At 41.3% G+C, this 21,641-nt stretch overlaps 1 protein-coding gene across 1 annotated transcript; it reads left to right on the top strand.

The window, feature by feature from the left end:
- Positions 1–25: 25 nt before the first annotated feature.
- LOC124300243 (box A-binding factor-like) lies at positions 26–20,964 on the top strand. The gene is made up of 4 exons (XM_046754112.1): positions 26–60; positions 2,539–3,840; positions 18,525–18,688; positions 20,205–20,964. The coding sequence occupies exons 2-4, from the start codon at positions 2,553–2,555 to the stop codon at positions 20,460–20,462; spliced, it is 1,710 nt and encodes a 569-aa protein (XP_046610068.1). The 5' UTR covers positions 26–60; positions 2,539–2,552; the 3' UTR covers positions 20,463–20,964.
- Positions 20,965–21,641: the final 677 nt, after the last annotated feature.

Raw genomic sequence — 21,641 nt, 5'->3', positions numbered from 1 at the left:
ATATTTGTCCGTCAAATATACAGCATGGGTACCTCGGTGGTGTTTGTAGAGATACTGCAGGTATGTATAAGGTTTTATAATGATATAAATCGCACCGCCGCGAAATTCGATTTTTAATAGCGTCGGAAAATCAAATCAAATATTACCATTTCTTACGCGTTCTTACTTTCCACTGCGTAACAACTGTCTATTTTTCACATACGAATCGGATTAAGATTGATTGATTGTTTCTTTGCAAAATTTACATTTTTAAAGACAAACTTCGTTCCGTTCGGGATCAAAATGTATCAAGAATTTACTTTCAACCGTATTCAAGTAATTCTGTAATTTTTTAACGTCAATGGAAAGCCAAGTTCCGACGATGGTTATATTGCGCAAAAAAAAAAAAAACAACATCTTTGATAAACTAGTTTTTTAATCCTCGGTGAACGAGGTTACCGCTAGAAACAATTTCGATAATAAAATTTCATTCCAACTTTCTCCCAAACACGTTTAGTTTTCATTATTAATTTTCATCTTCAATCAATCTATATACAAGAACAAAAATTTCTCATCAATGATCGACTAAATCAAGACGACGTTATTGGGGGAAAAAAAAAAATTAATAAATAGCTCAACCCATCCGTTTGTACATCTAAAATTGTATAATCGATTGAATCGATTTAAGCACCGGATGCAGCGCGATGATTTTTTTGGGTATACTCGAGAATGTTGAAAATCGTGAAAGGTTAGAATCGAAGGAGGGGGGAGGGGGATGGTGGTACAGATTCGTCGTTAATTCAACGCCCGGAGTACGAGGATATAATGTTCCCTGTAACGTTGACACCTCCTCCCTAAACCGACGTCCGATATCGCGAACAATCATCGTCCGTCCATCCATCCATCCATCCATCCATCCGTCCCTCTTTCTCCATTTCTCACACGTCTTGACGTAGCGCAAGTGCAGTTCGGCAGTACCTGTAAAGAAGTAGTCGCAGATCGAGAGAGAAAGAGAGAGCGCAAAGCTTACCGTTCGTCCGGTCGGATCTGATGCCTCTGACTCTGACTCTCTCTCTCTCTCTCCACCTCCTCCCACTCCCCACCATTTAACAGAGTTTTGGGGGCGTGGCCGTGAGTCCGTGGAAGCGAATCGGGGGCGGAGCACCCCAAATTTAATCGTTCGGGGCGCGCATGAAAGCGCCGCGCTGATATATACGCGGACAGAAGAGAGAGCGATAGAGAGAGACAGAGGGTGGGTGGGGGGAGGGGGGGGGAGGGGGGTGAAAATCGGGGGTGGGGGAGAGAGACCGGAGATTTTTGATGCGTACACACCGAGGCGCAGACACGTCAGCGACGCTGCATGCAACCGGCGACTCGGCAACGACAACGAAAACCGTATCCTACCAACTCACCACCACCACCACCACCACCACCATGACCACCACCACCACCACCACCACCACCATCAACGGTTCATATCCCGCGGAGAGTACAGAGTCTGTATAACGGAGGCAGAAATCGTCTCGGTTGCGTATCCCCGATTTCACTTTGACTCACGACACCGAACCAATCCGATCGCGATCGGTTAGTTGTATATTACATACCTTATGTGCGTATATGTACGTATACATACGTATGTGTGCATACATGTATGCGTATAGTTTTGTAAAGATTTTAAAGTGCGCGGTATTGTTTGTATAATGCGGAATGCCGCATCACTCGTCGATGTTCCGCGGAAGCGTGAATTCGTCCGTACGTCGGGATAGCTGGATCAAACTATGTGTGCAATGATATCGTTACGGTAATTTAGCCTGTTCGATAACCCGCCGTGCGTGAATGTGCGAACGGAAATTAAAGATAATTTGTCAAGTTACAGCGAAGAACATAACGAGAATAATATCGTGCGAGTGTATTTTTAATAATAAATTATTGTAACGCGTAATTGTGTGTGCGTGTGTGTTAATATTATAAAAATCAAAAATTTTTTCACAACTGTACGACTGCACATCGATTGAACGATTGATAACAATTAATTCATTTGTTACAGTAACGAACTGATGATACCTAGTATAATTCGATTTTGGCCAATATTATTAAACCTATAACAGGTACAAGAATAATTGCCAAAGTGCTTTAACGACAGCGTCTTACAAACCGCGAAACGGGATTCCGTTTGTCACGATTAACAATGCTTCATCAGACAAGTGAAAGAAACGCGTAAAAAATAAATAGAGACAGTGAATAGTATCGAAAACTTTTGGTCAAAGTAACATGTTCGAATCACCAACGTAGGCGCGCGTATTCCAAGAGTGTTTATGGACTAGCTGTAAATCCGTAGAGATACTCAAAGTTGTCCGTGAATGAACTCACGTACGTGTTTTCTTATCGCATACACGTATTTGAAACTCTCAGATCGTCCTATTCGCTTCGATATTCCGTGCGTGGGTTTTTGGGAAGTGTTATTTTCTCACGTGTTCGCAGTTCCTAAAATATTTGTATCGATCAATTTTCATTAAAACGACCACGATCGAAGTAGGTACATATTATAACAAATGGCAGCGTCAACAGGTGCGATGCACTACGTGGGCGCGAATAGTCAGATGGTAACATCGGACGAGATGCATCACATCCACCAGCAGCAACAGCAACAACAACATCAGCAGCACTCGTCGCGTCAGCAGCACATCTACACGAGTATCCAACATCGTCTCCAAGAGTCCGAAGCGAGTTCGCCGTGTTCCGACGAAGAGACAAAGTCGCCGCAACGTCTCCACGACCTGAGAGTGAGATCACCAGACCCGTCCGATGATCGGGGAACGGTAAGATTTCGCGACGAGGTAACGACGACGACGACGCCGCAGCAGCAGCACCAGCACAATCAGGGTACAAAACGTTTCAAGGACGAAATAATCCCAGCAAAATCACCAGCCTCACCGAACAATCTACAACATTCGAACAACTTCACCTCAAGTCCTCAGAGCACCCCTAACCACGTGGTCCATAGTCACAACACCGTCGGAAAGACGTCGTTTTGCATCGACGCGCTACTAGGCAAAGCGATAACGACGAGTACGACGGTAGTCGAAGCGACTCACCTTGACGACCAGCATCGTCACGTCACTGCCGAAGTCCCGACCAAAAAGGGTTTCATGGACCAAGCCAATCGGAGGTCCGAGTCACCCCTGACATCCGTAGGACGTCACGACTCCAGGGACCAACAGGTAGGTCATCCTCTCCAGGCCCTGATTCAGCAGGACCATCATCACCACCATCATCATCATCACCATCAGCAGCAGCAGCAGCAGCAGCACGTCAAGCATCCCCATCACCATCATCATCAACCGAGGATGCAGAGCAGTCTTCAGGTGATGCAGTTCGGTTTGTCGGAAAGCACGGGTAGACGTCAGAGCAGCGGTGATCGTCTTCAAGGTCAGGACAACACGGAGGACGAGGGCAGTGCCGATAGGACCGGAAGCGCGAGTCCCGGAAGCAACGCCAGCTGCAGAAGCCACGCGTCGAGTCCCCCGATTTCACCGGGATCCGAAGACCCAACGGGAAACGGAACGACGACGGGTCAGCAAAACCCCGCACCGTCGCCCTACGGCGTTAATCCGGGATCGGTAGCCAGGCAGGGACAAGGCCTCCTCCTGCATCCCGGAGGACCGCTTATTCATCCCGGAGGACTTTACTACCACCCGGCGGGAGGGAGTGCCTTTCACTCGATACACAAGGAGGGCCAGCCCGTCGGTCATCCGCAATCCGGGGCGCCGCATCCTCAGCAGCACCACATCCACCCTCTGCAACTCGAGTGGCTCGCTAGAACCGGAATGCTGTACCCGAGACTGCCGGCTGACCTGGTCGGTGAGTTGATTCGCGACCTCTTATTCGTTCGGATAGGAAAGACATTAGCAAAGGTATAACAACCACCAGCTTCTCCCAATCAGCCGCTAATGACAAGGCATCGAATCGATCCCGTAATAGATGCAATATAATCTCCGATAAGAGGCTCGCCTCTCCCGACACGCGCGTTTCTCGTGTGCTCGTTGAGTCGCCAAGGTGGTGGTTGACTTGATTCCAGGCCAAGCGTTCCGCGGACCATCATAAATCACCGAGATCGCTTCGTTCCCAGGGAAAAAATGTTACAACTAGGGGTTAGATACAACGGGCGAACGTACACCTATAATACCTGCAAACAATTGGCCGATTATCTATCCCCAGCATGAACGGTGGGGATCATGAACAGTCGGTTGTTATAAAAGTTGAGTGTCCGACCAATATGGGTTAGCTTAGCAGTGCATTAGGCATGTCAACACCGGTCCTATCCGTCCATCAGTAGCGCCACAATCTGTCTTTCAACACACGAGGCTCACTTCTGTGTCCAGGCTAATAGCTGTAATAGCCGCTAAGAGCTAACACAACAAACAACATGCACGCTACCGCGACGATCGCTGTAATGATAATAGCGAGCAGCCTCGACAGCCGCTGTCTACTTGTCCACCTTCATGCCTCTGCGACGATGAGAGGAGTAGGTACCAACCAACCCGTGCCGGCTTTAATACTCCGCGTATAGCGTTTTATACGCTTGCTCGTTATGACCTACGCATGTTTTTGCTGGAACAAACGGCACTCGGCGCCCTTTCGTCAAGATAATAAATTTTCAGGACGTGCAGCGGTAGGTTTGTTGTAACCTCTCGCGTACCGTGTTTCGTTTCAAATTCTTCTTCGCGATTAACCTTCGGCTGGCACCTTGGCTTCGTTCCTGACCCAAGGGTTTTTCATCGGGATTATCGTAACTTGAAAGTTACTGCTTTTTAAAAACATTTTTTACTACCTTAAAATTAAAAATCATTGTTACCAACTGTTTTACTTTGTAAAAGACACTCTGGTGAAGACTCAAATAAAAAACCTTCAAGTCAAAATATTAAATTGCTTTGGTACGTGACCCCAAAGTCCCAGCAATGTTATACCGGATAAAGGTGCCAACGCAAGGTTGAAGCAGGAGTTCATCTTGACGAACAGTTTTAGGTTATACAAATTACACGAATAGGCAAAGATCAACACTCACGTTTTTCTCAACTGGTGAACGATCGGGAAGACCTGCCTGTCGGATCGCCAAGGATTCAGTCCTTCACAGTTGCCCATCATCGAGCATCGATGACTGCTGTAAAAACAACGAACGAACGATCATTGCTTAGGACAATTTATTACCATATGCACAATTTGTGTCAAAAAATTTCGCTACTGATGAATAATTCAAATTTTATCACCGGTCAAATTCAACTGTTACCATATTACAAGTATATTTTTTTGACTCTGCAAGGGTCTGAATTACAAGCACGGTCTAGTCTGCCGAATCGGTCCTCGTTTTTCGGTAACAAATCGTTAGACACGTCGGAATGAGGGACGGAGGGAGAAGGGAATTGGTCTGCAGTTACCTGCCAGACGAATCCTGATTGGTTGTTGTCAAGCATTAATTCACGAATCGAAAATAAACGAGAGATAGACAGAGAGGAGAGGAGACGGGGGTGGTGGATCACCACCTGCTCCGCTCCGCAGTCGTGATGTACGCGAAACTTGACTAAAAAAATTGGAAAACCCGATACTCGTATGTATGCAAATAGGTATACTCGTATAGCGATGCACTTTCGTTATTGTTTTTTGTTTCACCCCCCCATTTTCTTTTTCTTTTTTCATTACCATTCGCAGTAATTTTTGTTCGTTTTATACATCGGATTTTCAACATGCTCTTGATTGTTCTCCGTTCATGCTGAATTATCAATTTCCGCGGTGGAAATTATTTGGAATAAAAACCAGGGTTGTTACAATGTCAAGTTAATTTTCCAGATATACGAAGCGTGCTGACAACGAATATCAAATATTGAAACACCTTGATAAACCGATCGAGAAAGTTTTCATTTGAGAAATATGTTAAAGGCCATGTAACGCGAGTCGACAAATAATTTGCCCGTGGCAAAGAAAGGAGAAAAGATATCCCACGGGAAACATTACGATATAATTAATCGTTAAATAATTTAACGATACGCGATTAAGTTTGGTTTTTAGCAGAGGAGAAGATCGAGAGATTTGAAAATAATTGCAAGTAGGTTGAATCCTTCCATAATCGTATCGGTCGTAATTTACGATCTTATAGCCGCGTTATCGGTTCGGTGAGATCGTCGTTCGATGGTCGTAAAACTTGTTAACAGCACAACGTTACGAAGCTCGGCTGCACGCGATCATTGAAAACAAATAATTACATACGCCCACTTACAATTGTCTGTAATATATGAGGTAAGAGCAATATTCCACTACACGACGATTAAACGTCCAACCTCAGCCTCGTTCGATTCGTGATTATACGCGATACGTCTGTAATAATACACGCGTTAATTTTGTCCGAGCGTTATCGACTCTTTACGGTTTATATACCGATGACGATAAGCTTCCTAAATTCGATCGTTAGTCACGGAGGTTGGAAATGGAAAAACAAAAAAACCCTGATCCAAATTCAAAGTGTCCGTCTGAACGAGTATTAACCCTTTAAATACACCAGCGATAAAGAAAAAATGAAGAAAACAAATTACCAGTAAATACACGATCTTCACTCGAACAGAATAATCTTCGTCGCAAACGATCGCGCGTATTCAGGTCGTCTACTTTCATGATATTAGAGGTTTTTTCAGGAACGAAATAGGGATTTTTTCGTTACCTTTTGGAGAAATTACAACTACGTTGGAAAATTTTTGAATCTGATTTTCCAAGTATTTAAAGTATAGCAATCAATTTTACATTATGATCTCGATTTTTCTACTTTCACGTCACCTTTGCAATACGCGCAATAAATATCGCAATGAAATTCCGTACGTACGACGAAAAAAAATCGTCAAATATTCTTTACATCGATCCACCTCTACAAAAGACTCAACGATTGAAAAAAGAAAATATCAGATTCGTTAGTAAAATTTCATGAAATTTAAGAATTTTCGGTTTTTTTTCCAAGTCGTCAAACACCCTGTAATATTATAAGATTTTTTTTCATCCGTCACTTCGTGAAGGACAAATTTTAAAAATCGATGAAAATATAGACAACCTGATTGTGATGAAAATATTGATACTGTAAAGGGGAATAAAAAATTTTTCATATCAAATCGAATAATTGATAATTATATTCAAGAGTTGCAGGATTGAAAAAGCGAGAGCGAGCGAGAGAGATAGAGAGATAGAGAGAATTTGTTTGCCACTTTTTATCGTCCGTTGTCATAAGGGAAAGGTATAATAAGGCGAATAAAAATGGCGAACGAATTTTCGGAGATAAAGAGAGTTGGCTGAGGCTAAAAGTTTGGGGGGGTGGTGGTGGTGGTGGAGGGTGGAGGGATATTTTTTTCCCCGTCAACTAACAAAGGGGGAACCTCGAAGCTGGATACTCTGGGGACGCGCTGGTAAATGGTTCGAGAGTCGGGGATGATTTAATTAGTTAATTGTGCGTCATCCATCCGTCCATTCATCCCCCCCTACCTCCCTTCCTAACTCACTTGCTGCTCCTGCCATTCCACCTTCCTTCGTTCCTTCGTTCCTTCGTTCCTTCCTTCCTTCCCTCATTCCTCCTCCATGAAATGTCACCATGGTTACGGTGCTTTAAAATACTCTTAAATGGAAAATTTCAGTATGCCTGGAGTGTTTCTCAAGTGGGAAAAAGTGTTTTACCTTGTACATTGGGACGCTTTTTCGATTTTAGGTTATGAAATGGAAAGTTTTCAAAATTTTTATGTGAAAATTGATATTATCTGAAATGGCAGTCCTTCCGTAACAAAACGTACCTTCATTTGTTTGTTCAAACAACTTGATTTACTTTTGACGAAATTTGAGAAAAAATATTTAAATGTACACCAGCGTAAAACACCCTCGTGTGCCTTGAAATACGATGCGTAAAGTGAGTTTTACCGCAAACTAATTATTGTAAAATCAGCTATTAATTATTATTTCTGTTTAAAACTTCATTTACAGTTAGAATCGTCATCATTTTTTTTTATTTTTATTTTTTTATCGAATTACAAGATGAATGAACTTTATTCAACCGTACGAACATTTTTATCGAGTATCTCTGTATCGTATTATTTCCAAAATCGGTGTACCGAATTTCTTAGCCCGTATATTTCTGTGGCGTTCTGATAAAGAACCTAAAAAAGATGAAAAAAAAAATACTCGAATCTTTAAATCACGTTATACGTCAAGATGACGAAGCAAATAACCGAAATTTAGGTTAGTATTTCATGGCATCTGAATATTCGTAGAAAAGTATCGCGTTTTTTTTTTTTTTTTTTTCAATTAACATCACTACAAGTCGAAATCGACAATACGTTTCAAGGTACGACAATTTTCCCTATTTAGAAAATAACAACTGATGATTTTATGTCTCGATATGTAAAAATAACGATCAACAACCGAACTGCACCTGCGTAATAAAATTACCAACAGATTGACGAAAGTTTGTTATTAAAACCGTGAATATTTCAATTTTAAAAATAAATACCTGACAGTTTGCAAGATTCGATTTAATACCTATACCTATACGTATACATAAAAAGCGACAGATAAATTTATGTAATCGCATTAATTATTGATTAGATGTATATTATACCTATACCTGAGGTTTCGTTCCATCTGTGATTTGTTTGAACGGATACGCCTACATATTATACGAATTAATATTATATATCTGTTTACCAATCTTGCGCTGGTGGCGGCTAAGCATGAAAAGAGAGAAAGATAATTTTTTTTTTTTCTCTCTCTAAAACAAAGTTTATTGAATTATACGTCAAACAAATAACGAGAAGCTGATATTGTAACGCGGCGAACAACCGACTGCAATCATTCCTCGGCATATGGTGAACATTCACCGATTTTGCCCGCTGAGTTTATTTCTGTTTGCATTGCAGGTATCGCGTACATTACGTATATTACAATATACGTATACGTGAACGTACAGAGAGACAGATGTTAATTGAAACTAGATCCCTTATCATTTTATACGAATTACGGATTGCCATGCGATGCAAAGTTAGAGACAAAAAAAATAAATGAAAAATAAAATACACCGGTGGTAAGAAAAGTGTCGGAACTTCCACGACTCGTGTTTCAAATATTCAGCTAGCAGTATTAAAATATAACGTAAAACTAAAGACGCCACAATTATATAATTCCGCGTTTCAGGTAAATTTTTTTCATAACAATTATCGCTGTTAGTTATAATTTCTCTTAAATAGAGAAGAAAAAAAAACAGGGGAAAAAAGACATGATAGGGAATCGAATCAAGCCTTTGAATGATCCATGCTGACTATCGATTTATTCAAGATAACACGGCGCGAGTTCCTTGCGATAATGTTAATTTTTGATAAAAAAAAAAACGCGTGATAGAAATGACTTAAAAATTTGATTGAACGTACCTCGATCGTCTTGTTTGAAAAATATGAAATTTGAAGCAGGCAATAAAATTCGTTATTACAAAAATCTATTGCATTGATTGAACACTGGATTTATCCAAGCGCGCAAAATCTATTCCACGAATCATATATCGTTTATAATTCTGTTGACTAAAAATTTTGTGGCATTTATCCGATATTTAACGAGTGAAACCCGAAAACTTCTCGTTGTATACGTAGAAGTACAAATTGTCAATGTGAATTTCTATGACTCTGTACCTCGGTGTTATGCTTTCTTCGTTTGCGACAGGTCTGATGGCAGGTATTATATCTCACGTTAACCTAACCTAACTAGCCGTTTCACAGCCGACTACCCGGCTTTATAACAATCTCCGAAGCTACTTCCATAGCGAGAAAGTTCACCGCCTGGTGGCCGTTTTACAGTACCAATATACCGACGCTCATGACAAATATATTCTCTGCTTGTTTCGAAGCATGCGGTGTTTCTTTTACCCCGTAAACAAATTAGTGCGACCGATTCAACCAGTTACCATCATTTTGAGAAACTAATTAAATCGAAGTCATCGTATTTGGCACAAACAAGGGATACCGGATCGAAGCGAAAGGACTCCAAAATGATCTACATTGTTGGTTGAGGAATTCCTTCACCCCCGCGTGCACGCGTGAAAAACTTACCAAGTGTTGAAATATCGTAGGTACAAGGTGCGCGCGTACCTACACGTATATGTACAAGGTAACAGATACGTGGATCGAACGATCGTCAGTGCGGATACCGCGGGATGTACACATCGGGTAACCAAGATCTGTTTGCATGCGGCTGCAGGCCAAACTAGCTTGCTAATTCAGAAACACCATTAACCGGTGTAATCTACACCAGCACCACGACACCGCATCGTTCGCCATGATCCAACACACCCCCAAACTCGTCCCATGTATTTATAATGCGGTTCGATACCAAATCGACGCCTCGATGCTACGATGCGCTGAATCCGTATGCGTCATACGCACACGTACGGAACGAAAGCACGCTACGTAACTGATTGATGAGAACCTCTCAGTCCGGATTAAAGCAGACGACATTGCAGCGATACGTCAGACTATACGGCAATGGCGATTCCATATGCATCCACGTATCCATGTATCTACGCATCTGCGTACCTGTGTACGTGTGGTGTACACATTTTCATTTTTTTCCGCTTCTACGCGCACATACACCTATACACCCGATAGCGTGTTCGTTCGGATAGTTTTCGGTTATCGTAGCGAAACGGGATTGCCAATTCCTTCGGTCACTGCAGTTCAGCTTACGTGTGTAGATTATGTGTACGTAACGTTCGATACAGGGTAGGAAAAGCGTAAGCGTGGGGGTTGAATTTTTCGCAATCTTACGAATGTAGGGACGTTATATTACAGTCTGGCAAAATGTGGAAGAGAAAGAGAAAGCGAAAGAAAAAGAAAGAAAAAGAACGTTAAATCCCTCCAACGATTCGCTGATCACGTAGCGGCAGTTTTCGGAAAACCAACTTTTCGAGTTTCGGAAGAGCAACGCGGTGAGTTTCTGCAGAGGTTATATTTATTATACGTATCTACGGGGAATTCCGTGCGAACCCGACCAATGTTTGAACCTCGCCATTTCCGATTTTGTATGTAAAAAAAAAAAATTTCTGCAATTGTTTCAACTCCGAAACGATACCTTGAATTTTTACGAATTTTCTGATTCAACTAGTCGATCATTTATAAAAACTTCAAGTGACTTTGAAAGAGACCTATTCGAAATTCTCAAACAATTGTCAGAAACTGTATTTTCGGTTCCACATATTTCTGTGATGAGACGAGTTTTTTTCATTTTTTTTTTCTTCTGAGCACTTGCAGTTTTTTTGATCTGATTTCAGAATTGTCAAAGAACGTTTAAAAAAGTTCCTTTTCAAAATGACTCACAATAGTTATAATTAATCGGCCAGTTGAATGGAAAATCTGAAAAAATTCAGGGTACCGTTTCAGAGTTGGGAGGATTGCAGAAAAAATTATGAAAACAAAATAAAAAATGGCGAGGTTCAGAGTTTTATCTTTTAGGTCAGGTTGGCACGGAATTCCCCATAAAACGTGAAAGAGTTCGTCCCTCAGACATCCGCGTTATAGGTACCTCGTATAAGCTGGTATAATACCTACCCTAATCGCAAAAGTTGAACAGCATAAGCGAGATAGCGGTGAAGGGAAAAGAAAAGTGAAGAGATATTTCTCCTCCGGGATCTGAGAATCGGGAATCGGAATGAGAAGTAAGGAAGGGTGAATAAGGGTGAATAAGGGAGAGCGATGAGAGGTGCAGAGGGAGAGATCGGGGTTTTAGACGTTCTCTACGATCCTCCTAAGGATGTTTACGGCGTGATTTGTGGCGAGTCGAGTTTGGGATTAAATTCGGCCATTCCGGGTAAGGAAAATAGCCGGATAAAACTTGGCTAACTTCTTCGACAAGGAGGGAGGAAGGGAGATAGGGAGCGAAGCGGTCTGGTGGGAGGGTAAAAGACGAACAAGTAGAAGAAGAACAAGATGAAGAAAAAGAAGAAGAGGGGAGTGATGCTAGATTCGTTTAACGCAGCTCCGAGGGTGCAGAATAATTTTTGGGCGGGGCGAGCCGAGGGAAAGAGAGAGAGAGAGAGAGAGAGACGGAGACGAATGGATCGAGCGAGAGGGAGAGAGAGAGAGAAAGAGAGGGCGGGGCTTCTCGCGCCCCCGCAACTTGTAAGGTTAGGCCGGGCGGTTAGGGATACACGGTGATTTAGAACGGTAATCCCAATTTGCAATTCACGATTGGATAATTGGTCCCCATTAGAGCGAGCCTCGAGCAGGGAGGACGAATTGCCGCCCTACCAACTCCGTCGTTCAAATTCGGTCTTTCGTCGTACGAAAAATTCTGCTCGTTCTCTACCCCATACGCTTGTAACGATTACGCGTCGTTGATACTCAGTGTCCGTTACTTCTTATTGTACCGAATCATTTAACGCGGTAAAAAATCTAGAATAAGAAATTTGTTTATTATACGCGCGAACTTTACGATATTTCGAAAATTTTTACAAATCAATACAGTGGCTGTATCACACGATATTCAGTCCGATCAGTTTATCGCGAGCAAAAGAACACGGGGCTGAGGTTAGTAAAAAAATCCATTGATGCACAATCTTAGAACGACTATCAAGAAGTTGGTTTTGCAAAATATTAGGGTATTTCATTTATCACGGTTTACTATAAGTTTTAGAAATTTCTAAAGGTGCGAAGTAGTAACGTCATCCTCACCAAAGAACAACCACCGTTATCTGGTTTTATCAAACATTCGCACTCACGGTTGAAATTTAGAGCGCGGAAGTTTAAAGAAAAGAGCAAAAGAAAAAAGAGCGACACACACACACACACGCGCGCGTGCACACGTCCAAATGATACCACCCTACATCAATTTACGAGTTAAATAGCAAACCGCGCACGAATCACGAAGAGACGAGGAGAGTGGGACCAGCGAGTAATTAGCTGGGAATTAAACGAACCCTTGGCTAACGAGGGGTTCGTCCTATAGGTACGAGGAGGGCGTTTTATAGTGTATCCGTGGACGCGTACCGATGGGGGGAAAAAAATCACCCGCGAAATCAGAACTTTCCAAAAAGCGAAAAAAACAAAAAAAAAATTTTTTTGTTTTCATCTTTTGTTCAAATTTTGTTACACGATTGGTGAATCACTCGGGAATGTGTAACGTTGTTCAACAATACGATTCCGATAATTCTACCACAATCGAAAAATATTCTCCTTATTCAGGGTACAAACGTTTGAGAATGAAATTTGTGGCTCTGTAACCTGCTGCGGAAAACAAAAAAAATTACTGAAAAATTACTGTAAACGATCCATCTTCCTCTTCGCTTCATTCCTTTGTACAGTTGCGGCGTAACTTTTGTTCACCGTCGTTATTGTTCAATAATTTCTTAGTTAAACAATGCCACCGATTGAACCTGACAAATAAGCTTAAGCTCCCTTCGACGTCGATAAGCATTTAAATTCATCGAATTATGGATTATATTGGATTTGATGCAAGTGTTAACATTAACCTTGTCATTCACTAGGTGACGACTTGACCGCCAGTTGGATTTGCTTGATTGATTGACGGACGACAATTCTGCTAAAATTTTGTGTCTTAAATGTTACCGCTATCGGCGGTTTTTTTTTTTTTTTTTATACAGAAGAATATTTATCAATAACCATATTCCGTTGTTACCTCCGTCAATAAGTAATTTTTGAATTTTCCGAGGAGGACCTGTCCTCAGAAGCGACCGTTAAAATTTTGACTTCCGATTTTACTAACCTGCGACACCGAGAAAGTCTACCCATAATTCGAGACACGGCCGAAAACTTCTTCAGCGATAAAAAAAAAAAAAAACCTACAACCGCAAACGTCTTTTCTCGGCGCGTCAACGAAAACAAAACTCCCCCGATCGATTATAAATTCCTTGCAACCTGTCGGGAACATCAGCCGCAGAGATTTACGAAGGGTGAATTTCTCGTTTCAAAATCTCGAATGATATTTCACTCGGTTATTGTAGGGGCGAGAATCTGGACCTGACGGTGTTTATTTTCCTGGTCGAGCAAAAGCAAGCAGCCAGGCGGACGGGCAGTGATCAGTGAGCGAGAACCGTAGGGTGGGATGGGTTGGCATTTAGTAACAGGGTGACATAAGGCTGCGGAGAGGGTGGAGAATCGGTGGTAGTAAGGTAGGAAGGTGTGTATAGGGCGCTAACAAACTACAAATAGACCGTGGCAAAATAAATAATATAAATCCGGGGTACGGTCCGGCGTTAAGGAAGGGTAGCTTGTAGAGAGGTACCTGCAGGATGAATTCCCTTCCAGAGCTCGGTCATCTAGGACATATCGGCAGGGTCAGTTTTCACCGAATAACCGTGTCGCCTTCGGGGGAAACGGCCAATCGGAGACCACCGTAAGGCGGAAGTGAAGCAAAGGGGGAGGAGAGAGAGAGAGAGCGAGAGAGAGAATGACGGAGCGATCTCCCCTTCGGCCGCGCACACCCAGCACCTCGATAAACGGTGACAGATGTCAGTAAACAAGGAGGGCGGCTTTATCGAGTGGACAATCACTATTCACGCTCTTATTCGACGTCCCGGTTTGGCTTCCCGGGGTTCCTTCCTTCCTTCCCTCCCGAGGCACCCTCCGCTTTTATCATGATAATTTAATTTATTTGGTCCCCATTAGCCATTTAAAGCCTGCCGGCCGCGTACCACCCTTGAATCGTGTCCCAATCATCACAGCGGTAAACACCGACCATTATCCGTATATGTATAATGGCTGGTACTTAACGCGGGAGAGAGAGAGAGAGAGAGAGAGAGAGAGAGAGAGAGAGAGAGATCGAGGCCTCGATTCGAAAAGGGAGATCCTCCAGATTCGTTATTTATTAGATGTGTCGTGACGATTTTCCTCGACGGTTAGAGAGCCTGATAATTTCACCCATTATTGTCATCGTACGTTACATAATCGCCGTAATTGATCGTCGGTTTGAAAAGATTATTATCGTAAGGAAGTACACGAGGAATCATCGTTCGAATTACTACGTTCAACGTGAGTGTAACTTTCTCAATGTCTCGGAGTGAAAAGTCGTTAAGCGATAGCGAAAACTGCACAACTCTAAATCGAACGAGTGATATTCTTCACTCCAAGCGTTTCGAGTGAAAAAGTTCACTCTTGAAGTGTAAATATTCACTCCGTGGTGCAAAGTTCCGCAGATTTCACACCAAGAAAATTTAGAGAGAACGCAAGTTCTCATTTTTCTTTTTTCAACACGGAATTCGGTATTGCGATTTGCTGATCATCGTCATCAATGACGCTTCAATTTTTTTTCAAATTGACTACCCAACGACGCCAAGGTGATACGAAAAGTAGGATTTTCGCAAATTTGATAGAAAATGTTCTTCTCATCGAAACGAGTTGTCGTAGGGTAAAATCAAACCCACACCACTTTCAAACATGTTAAAACAATTTGAAACAAAGAAGTCGAGGAAAATATATCTCGCAGTTACGTTCGGTACCTACTGTACAAGAGCAATTAACGAACTGTCGAGAAAATGGAAGAAAATAGCATCAACGTCCATCGAACTTGTCGCCGATGCGTTTCGATACGCTTTCTGCGCGTAAAAACCGACCCAGCTACAAAGTATCGAGAAGAGAGTAAAAGCGGTGACAGCGGTTGGACCCTTTTGGCGTCGTTGAACCACCGGAACCATCGGTGGTGGGATTAGCATTTAGCAGGCTATTTATTGCCTAGCTGCGGGGGTCGGGGAATTTCGGCAGGGGTTTCCCGCAGGGTTCGCATATGGCCTCTGCACCAGAGATCGCGTCATCATCCGAACCTTGTATCGTACCGATGCGAACGCGGTATCCATACAACGGAACCGATGAATACATTTTCTCACAACCGTTTGACGCGGTGCCAATTTATCGCCCATTATCTGTACCGTTCGCGTCGCTGTTGCTACAGGGAGAAAAATTTCATACGTTACATAGAAATACGTAACTAGAAAAATTCGTTAAAAAGTGTATCGTTAAAAAAACTGTCAGAATATTGTTGGAATTGGGAAAAACGAGGTACGCCTAACCATTTTGCGCTATCGTCGATCCTTTTTTGGTTATTTCAACGCGAAATCAGTCTCTGATGTTTACTCTACGTTTTTAGTGTACAAAACAAGTTGAGGAAAACTAATGTTCAAAGCAAACAACGTCGAGATTATTATTTTGTACATAGCATAGACGAATCGTTGATCGACGACACTTGCGGTTCATCCTGAATTACACAATCTACGGTGCGAGGTGCCGGAAAGAGAGCGCCATACGGCGCTGTCCCAATTAAATAAATACGATAGTTGACATAATGGCTGCACGCGCGCAGAATAAATACTCGAAAATCTGTTGCGTTCTCGGTCAGTACAATCACTGCAAGGCTTAGGTATCAATCATCGTCACCTAAGCGACCTGCGGAGCTATGTATACCCTGAAACTAAAAGATTGATTGAAAATCCTGCTCTGGAAATCCTCCGATAACCGGAATCTACGTAAACGGTGATATTATTAGGTAAAAGTTTTTCAATAACAGGGTGCCCACAAAATTTCTGTAAAACAAAAAAAATCCCATTAAATTTCCAGATTTTCCAAGACCCGAAACCTAAATCGTTCGGCTTATCAACACACAATCGGTTTGAACCAATTTCTTTTCTCGACGAGAAAAAAGTAAACTCGTTACCTCAAAAAATCGTTTCCAATTCCCGTGATAAAAAACGTATATTTCCAATTTTTTCCACAACCAAATTAAAAATCTTCCGACGATCCGAGGTTTTCCATATTTTCCAGATATCCGGCCACCGTGAATAAATTGTAATAAAATTTTCTCAAAAATCTTTTCACGCCCGCATTACGAATATCTGTACGCAGACGGTAAATTTTCATCGTGAAATGTGAGGCGTAAGATTTTACGAGGACCTTTCTACATTCCCACCCTCCGTCTGCAATTTGTCGATGACAATGGTTTAATAAATTGCCAAAATTAAACCTGCCCCTCGTTTATCCATAAATCGCAGGGCCGATCGTAAGTGAATCAGTAATCCGAAAGCATTATATATCCGAGGTGTGATTCCCGTTCACTGCTGCACTCGTTCGGCTGCTACACGTATGCATGCATGCATGTACGTACCTATGTAGGTGCCTATAATGCCTGAGCTAAATACTGGCATGTGTACAAACAGTGACAGGCGGTTCGAAACTCCTGCTGTTGCCGACGGTGGTCGTGCTTATGCTTATATGGATATATATATACATGCACTTGCGCCTCCTAGCTGCAGCTAGTTACCAAAGTAGATACAAGCGATGCTGTTTAATCGAACAACATAAAAATCGGGGGTGCAAACGTTCGACTTGAAAATAAAATAAATAAAAAATGGGGAAGAAACGAATTTAAAATTACACTGGTTCGTGAGGAACGCAATCGTTACTACGACGGATCGTTTTATCGATGAATCGATCAACCGTTGGATTGAATTTAAAAAAAATACATCAGTTAATCACCAAATTAACGAACGGATGTAAAATAATTCACCACCGAATGAGTTTCGAGAATAGAATCGTTCCTCATTTCTTTACGCGAATGGAAGTAGCGTGATTAGGAGGTGGGATGAGGATGAGGCTTGAACTCCCTTGAATTCCTTTGAATTTCCCTCCCTTCGATCCCTTGGCATCGAAACGCGCGACGAGCCAAGAGTCACTCGCGTAGCTAATTGTTGGGGCGGTAGTCGAGGGCACGAAAGCCAACGTAAGCCTCTCTCTCTCTCTCTCTCTGACCCCTCCAGGCGAAACTTTAGCAATCCTAACCCCAAACGATCCATCCCTCGTTAAGTCCCCGGGGAACGGGCGCATCGCCGATAATTGCATTAGCATTCATCCTCGACATCATTTTTATATATGCCTTATTTATATACATACGTATACATACCTACATATATAATACATATATAATATATAATATTCAATTTTCGTTCATTTATATTTATGAAAATATTGGTTTGCTCGTTGTATTTGTTTTTGTTTGATCAATCGTAAATTATTCTAGCCTTCGGTGGTGAATGAAAATAAAATAAATGATTAGTTTTTCGGTGAAGGGGTCGAAGTTCCGAATTTCAAAAGTTCCGAAAGCGCCTAATTTCGAATTAATTCGTGGCGAAACTTGGAAGTAAAGAAATCAAACTTTGAAGAAACGTGAAAAGTTTCAATCGGTCGGATGTTCCGAAATACTAGATTCCTTACAATTTCGAAACTTTTAACTTGTCCGAGTTACGCCGTTCCGAAATTTTGTCCTTTCAAAATTTGCCGCTTTCGAAATATTCCAAATTCGGAATTTCAACACCGCCCCGTTTTTCGACTATCGGTTCAAACTGTGAAAAAAAAAAACCAAAAAAAAAACATCTATCGTCGATTACCTATCGATACGATATATCGTGATACCGAATACAACTGACCGAAAACGAAAAATGACGATAAAATAAGGAAAAAGCAATAAACAATAACGTGTTCCAGGTTGCGCGGCTCAGCACACTCTTCTCGGTAAAACAAGACGTCCGCGAACGGCGTTCACGTCGCAGCAACTTTTGGAACTTGAGAAACAGTTTCGTCAGAACAAATATCTCAGCAGACCAAAGAGATTCGAGGTCGCGACATCGCTTATGCTTACGGAAACCCAGGTAAATATATAAATATGAAAATATATTACTTATACATATAATGTAAGACACGAGTAAAACAATAACAACAACAATAATAATAATAATAACGTTAATAATAATGAGAATGAGAATGGGAGGAATAATTGAGAAACAAACAAACAAACAAGCAAAGAAAAAGGAAAAACAAATATCTATAAATAAATGAACAAATTTCGTTCTACCATTATCATTATGGGGATAATAGGTGGACAAATACTTTACTGCCTCGGACGTATGGTGAAATAAACGACGGCGCAGAGGTAGTAGGTTGAAGGATGAGGGTATTACAAGTGCAATTATATGTATTAAAACCGGCCTACGCAAGACGACACGAATTTAAATCGCCTCGTCGTCAGCACGAGCTGCATGACAAATAATTCATCTCACTCGGTCGGTCTTTCCCCTCATCCTCATCCTCATCCTCGTCCTCGTCCTCGTCCTCGCGACGCGGCAGTTTCCCCCATTCTCTAAATCTCCCATAGTTCAACAACTTAAACATAACTCGGAAGCTTATACGCGCGACTGACGAATAGCTCGGCAAACACGACGAGGATGCGAAAGTCTGAGTTATTACGGCTCAGCCTCTGATTTGTTTCGATGTTTTACCGATTCTACAACCTCCTCCCTGCCCCCGTCACTCCTCTTTTACACCGATACGCGTTTATACACATACATACGTGTGTGTATACTTGCGAAAAGTGCACGAGCAATAATATTCAATCGCGCGATTGATGAAAGCAGTTTATCGTGTCGAAAAGACCTTTCCTCGAGTCTTTGACAAATTTTGATCAATGAAAAATTAGAGAATTTTACGGGTTTTTTGTAATTTTGACACATCGTTTTTAAAAGTAAGAAAAGCGATAAATGAATTCGATTTGCGTAGCAATTTTTCGTGCTCGGTTGAAAAATAAAAAGAAAACAAACTACAAGTTAAATAATCAGTCGGGTAAAAACTCCGCGGCATTTTAGAGGATCGTTAAAAAATTACGCGAAAATTTTCCGATCAGACCAGGATTGTTGAGAGATCGAAAAAGGAATTTTTTATTTCTCTTCCTTCCTTCTATATATACATACGGAATCAGAGATATGCAACCGATAGTTTACACAAATTTGATACATCCTTCTATTTCTACACACACCGCGATTCTCCCCCCGCGATATAAAAAATCATGAACAGGAGGGGAATTCCGGCGGAGGGAAATGTTACGTATGCATATTGCATGTACGGTAGAGATCGCGGAGAGAATGTCGAGAGAGGTGAAGGAGAGAGATGGGAAATGAGCCACCCTCTCAAGCTCGAAAAATCCGTTTTCGTATTCACGTGAGCGTGCAACGGCAATCGGGGAACAGATACGACGCGTGTATCTGTGTACGTACTTTGTTATTTATACATATATATATACAGAATCACCTTTCGTTTACAAACGCAAGTATCCATAGAGCGAATATTGTACATACGCGCATCGAATTTTGAAAATTGCTTAAAAATTCACAGGTGAAAATCTGGTTTCAAAATCGTCGGATGAAATGGAAGAGGAGCAAAAAGGCCCAGCACGAGGCCCGAGGGAGCAACGGTGCGGCCGTTGGAAAATCTGAGGATAACGGAAACACGCGAAGCGGCGACCGGGAGAGCGGAAGTGACATAAGCATAAGCGCGGCAAGCGTCGGGGAGGAGAGCCGAAGGACCTCGCAGGAGACGCAGAGAGGGATCACGGAATTACACGAGACTCTTTATCGTCCTTACGTCGTTTAATTTCTCGACGAGTGACGAATTGTTGTTTTTTCTTCTTTTTTTTTCTTTTTTCTTTTTCTCTCTTTGCTCTTACATCCGTCATTTCAACAATTACCTTTCCTTTCTTCTTCGATCTTAATCAATAGGAAAATTCATGATCTTTGTATATAGTTCAACGTATATACACAGGCATATAAACTTGATGTAAATACAATTTAGCCACATTCGATTTAACCGGATTTATATGCATACGAATAATTAAATAATATGTAAATATATATATATATATATAGGTATGTAGAGATGTACTTGGTGTAAAAAGTAATAATTACTGCAATTATAATATAAACAATAATAACGATTGATCAGGATTCGCGAGAGAAAAAAAAAATCCGTAATATCATCACGCGCATTGATATATTATAACATTCATTTATAAATAGATAGACGGACGGATGGATAGATAGGTAGAAGAAAAAAAAATATTTATTACATGTATAATAATATACCTAATGTTCTATAATATCCGGCTACACTTCTTTTTGCAATTTAAGATATACCTAACAGTATAAACTATGCGTGTAACTGATAAATAATATTCAACCGTGCGATTGGAATAGGAGGAATTTGAAAGAAAAAAAAAAAAAAAATAATTGAAAAAATAAATTTAACTTCTAAAATTTTGAAGGGAGGAAGAAGGAAACCTTCAAAAGCAATGCCAAAAATACATAGGTTATGTATAGTGCGAATATATACATATATATATATATATATATATATGATTTCGAGCGGTAGTGTTTGTATATTAAAAATCGAACGAATAAAATAAATTTCATTATAATATTATAATAACGTAAATACCAGTAATCGTGCGAGAAAGCGAAGGAAAGAAACAAAGAGATGAAGAAAAATGGTGTAAATTTCACGAAGCACGAGCAGAATATGGGAAATAATTATCTCATTAAAGTATATTCGATTGTAAATTGTGAGTACAGCTTATACGAAGTATCGAAATATTTTCAAAGTTTTCAACTGATTTTGAATGGGGTGACAACGACCAAGGCTACTGAGGTACGAATGCACAATTCTTCGTTTTTCAATACAAGATATAATATTTCGAAAAATAGGAAAGTGCGCGCGCATGCGCTTCGCGTGTAATTGCAAAAAACGAGCGTCGTGCGATTGCGTGTTACATAACCG

Source organism: Neodiprion virginianus, chromosome 3 (assembly GCF_021901495.1).
Source record: "Neodiprion virginianus isolate iyNeoVirg1 chromosome 3, iyNeoVirg1.1, whole genome shotgun sequence".
Lineage (NCBI taxonomy): Eukaryota > Metazoa > Arthropoda > Insecta > Hymenoptera > Diprionidae > Neodiprion > Neodiprion virginianus.
The sequence above is the reverse complement of the archived record's forward strand: the minus strand, read 5'-3'. Positions and strand labels throughout refer to the sequence as shown.

Bases quoted from the DNA above. Each gene is read 5' to 3' on its own strand.
- LOC124300243 (XM_046754112.1), top strand. From the start codon at position 2,553: ATGCACTACGTGGGCGCGAATAGTCAGATGGTAACATCGGACGAGATG. The intron at 3,841-18,524 runs GTGAGTTGATTC...AACGTGTTCCAG, and splicing joins ACTGCCGGCTGACCTGGTCG to GTTGCGCGGCTCAGCACACT. The intron at 18,689-20,204 runs GTAAATATATAA...AAAAATTCACAG, and splicing joins TTATGCTTACGGAAACCCAG to GTGAAAATCTGGTTTCAAAA.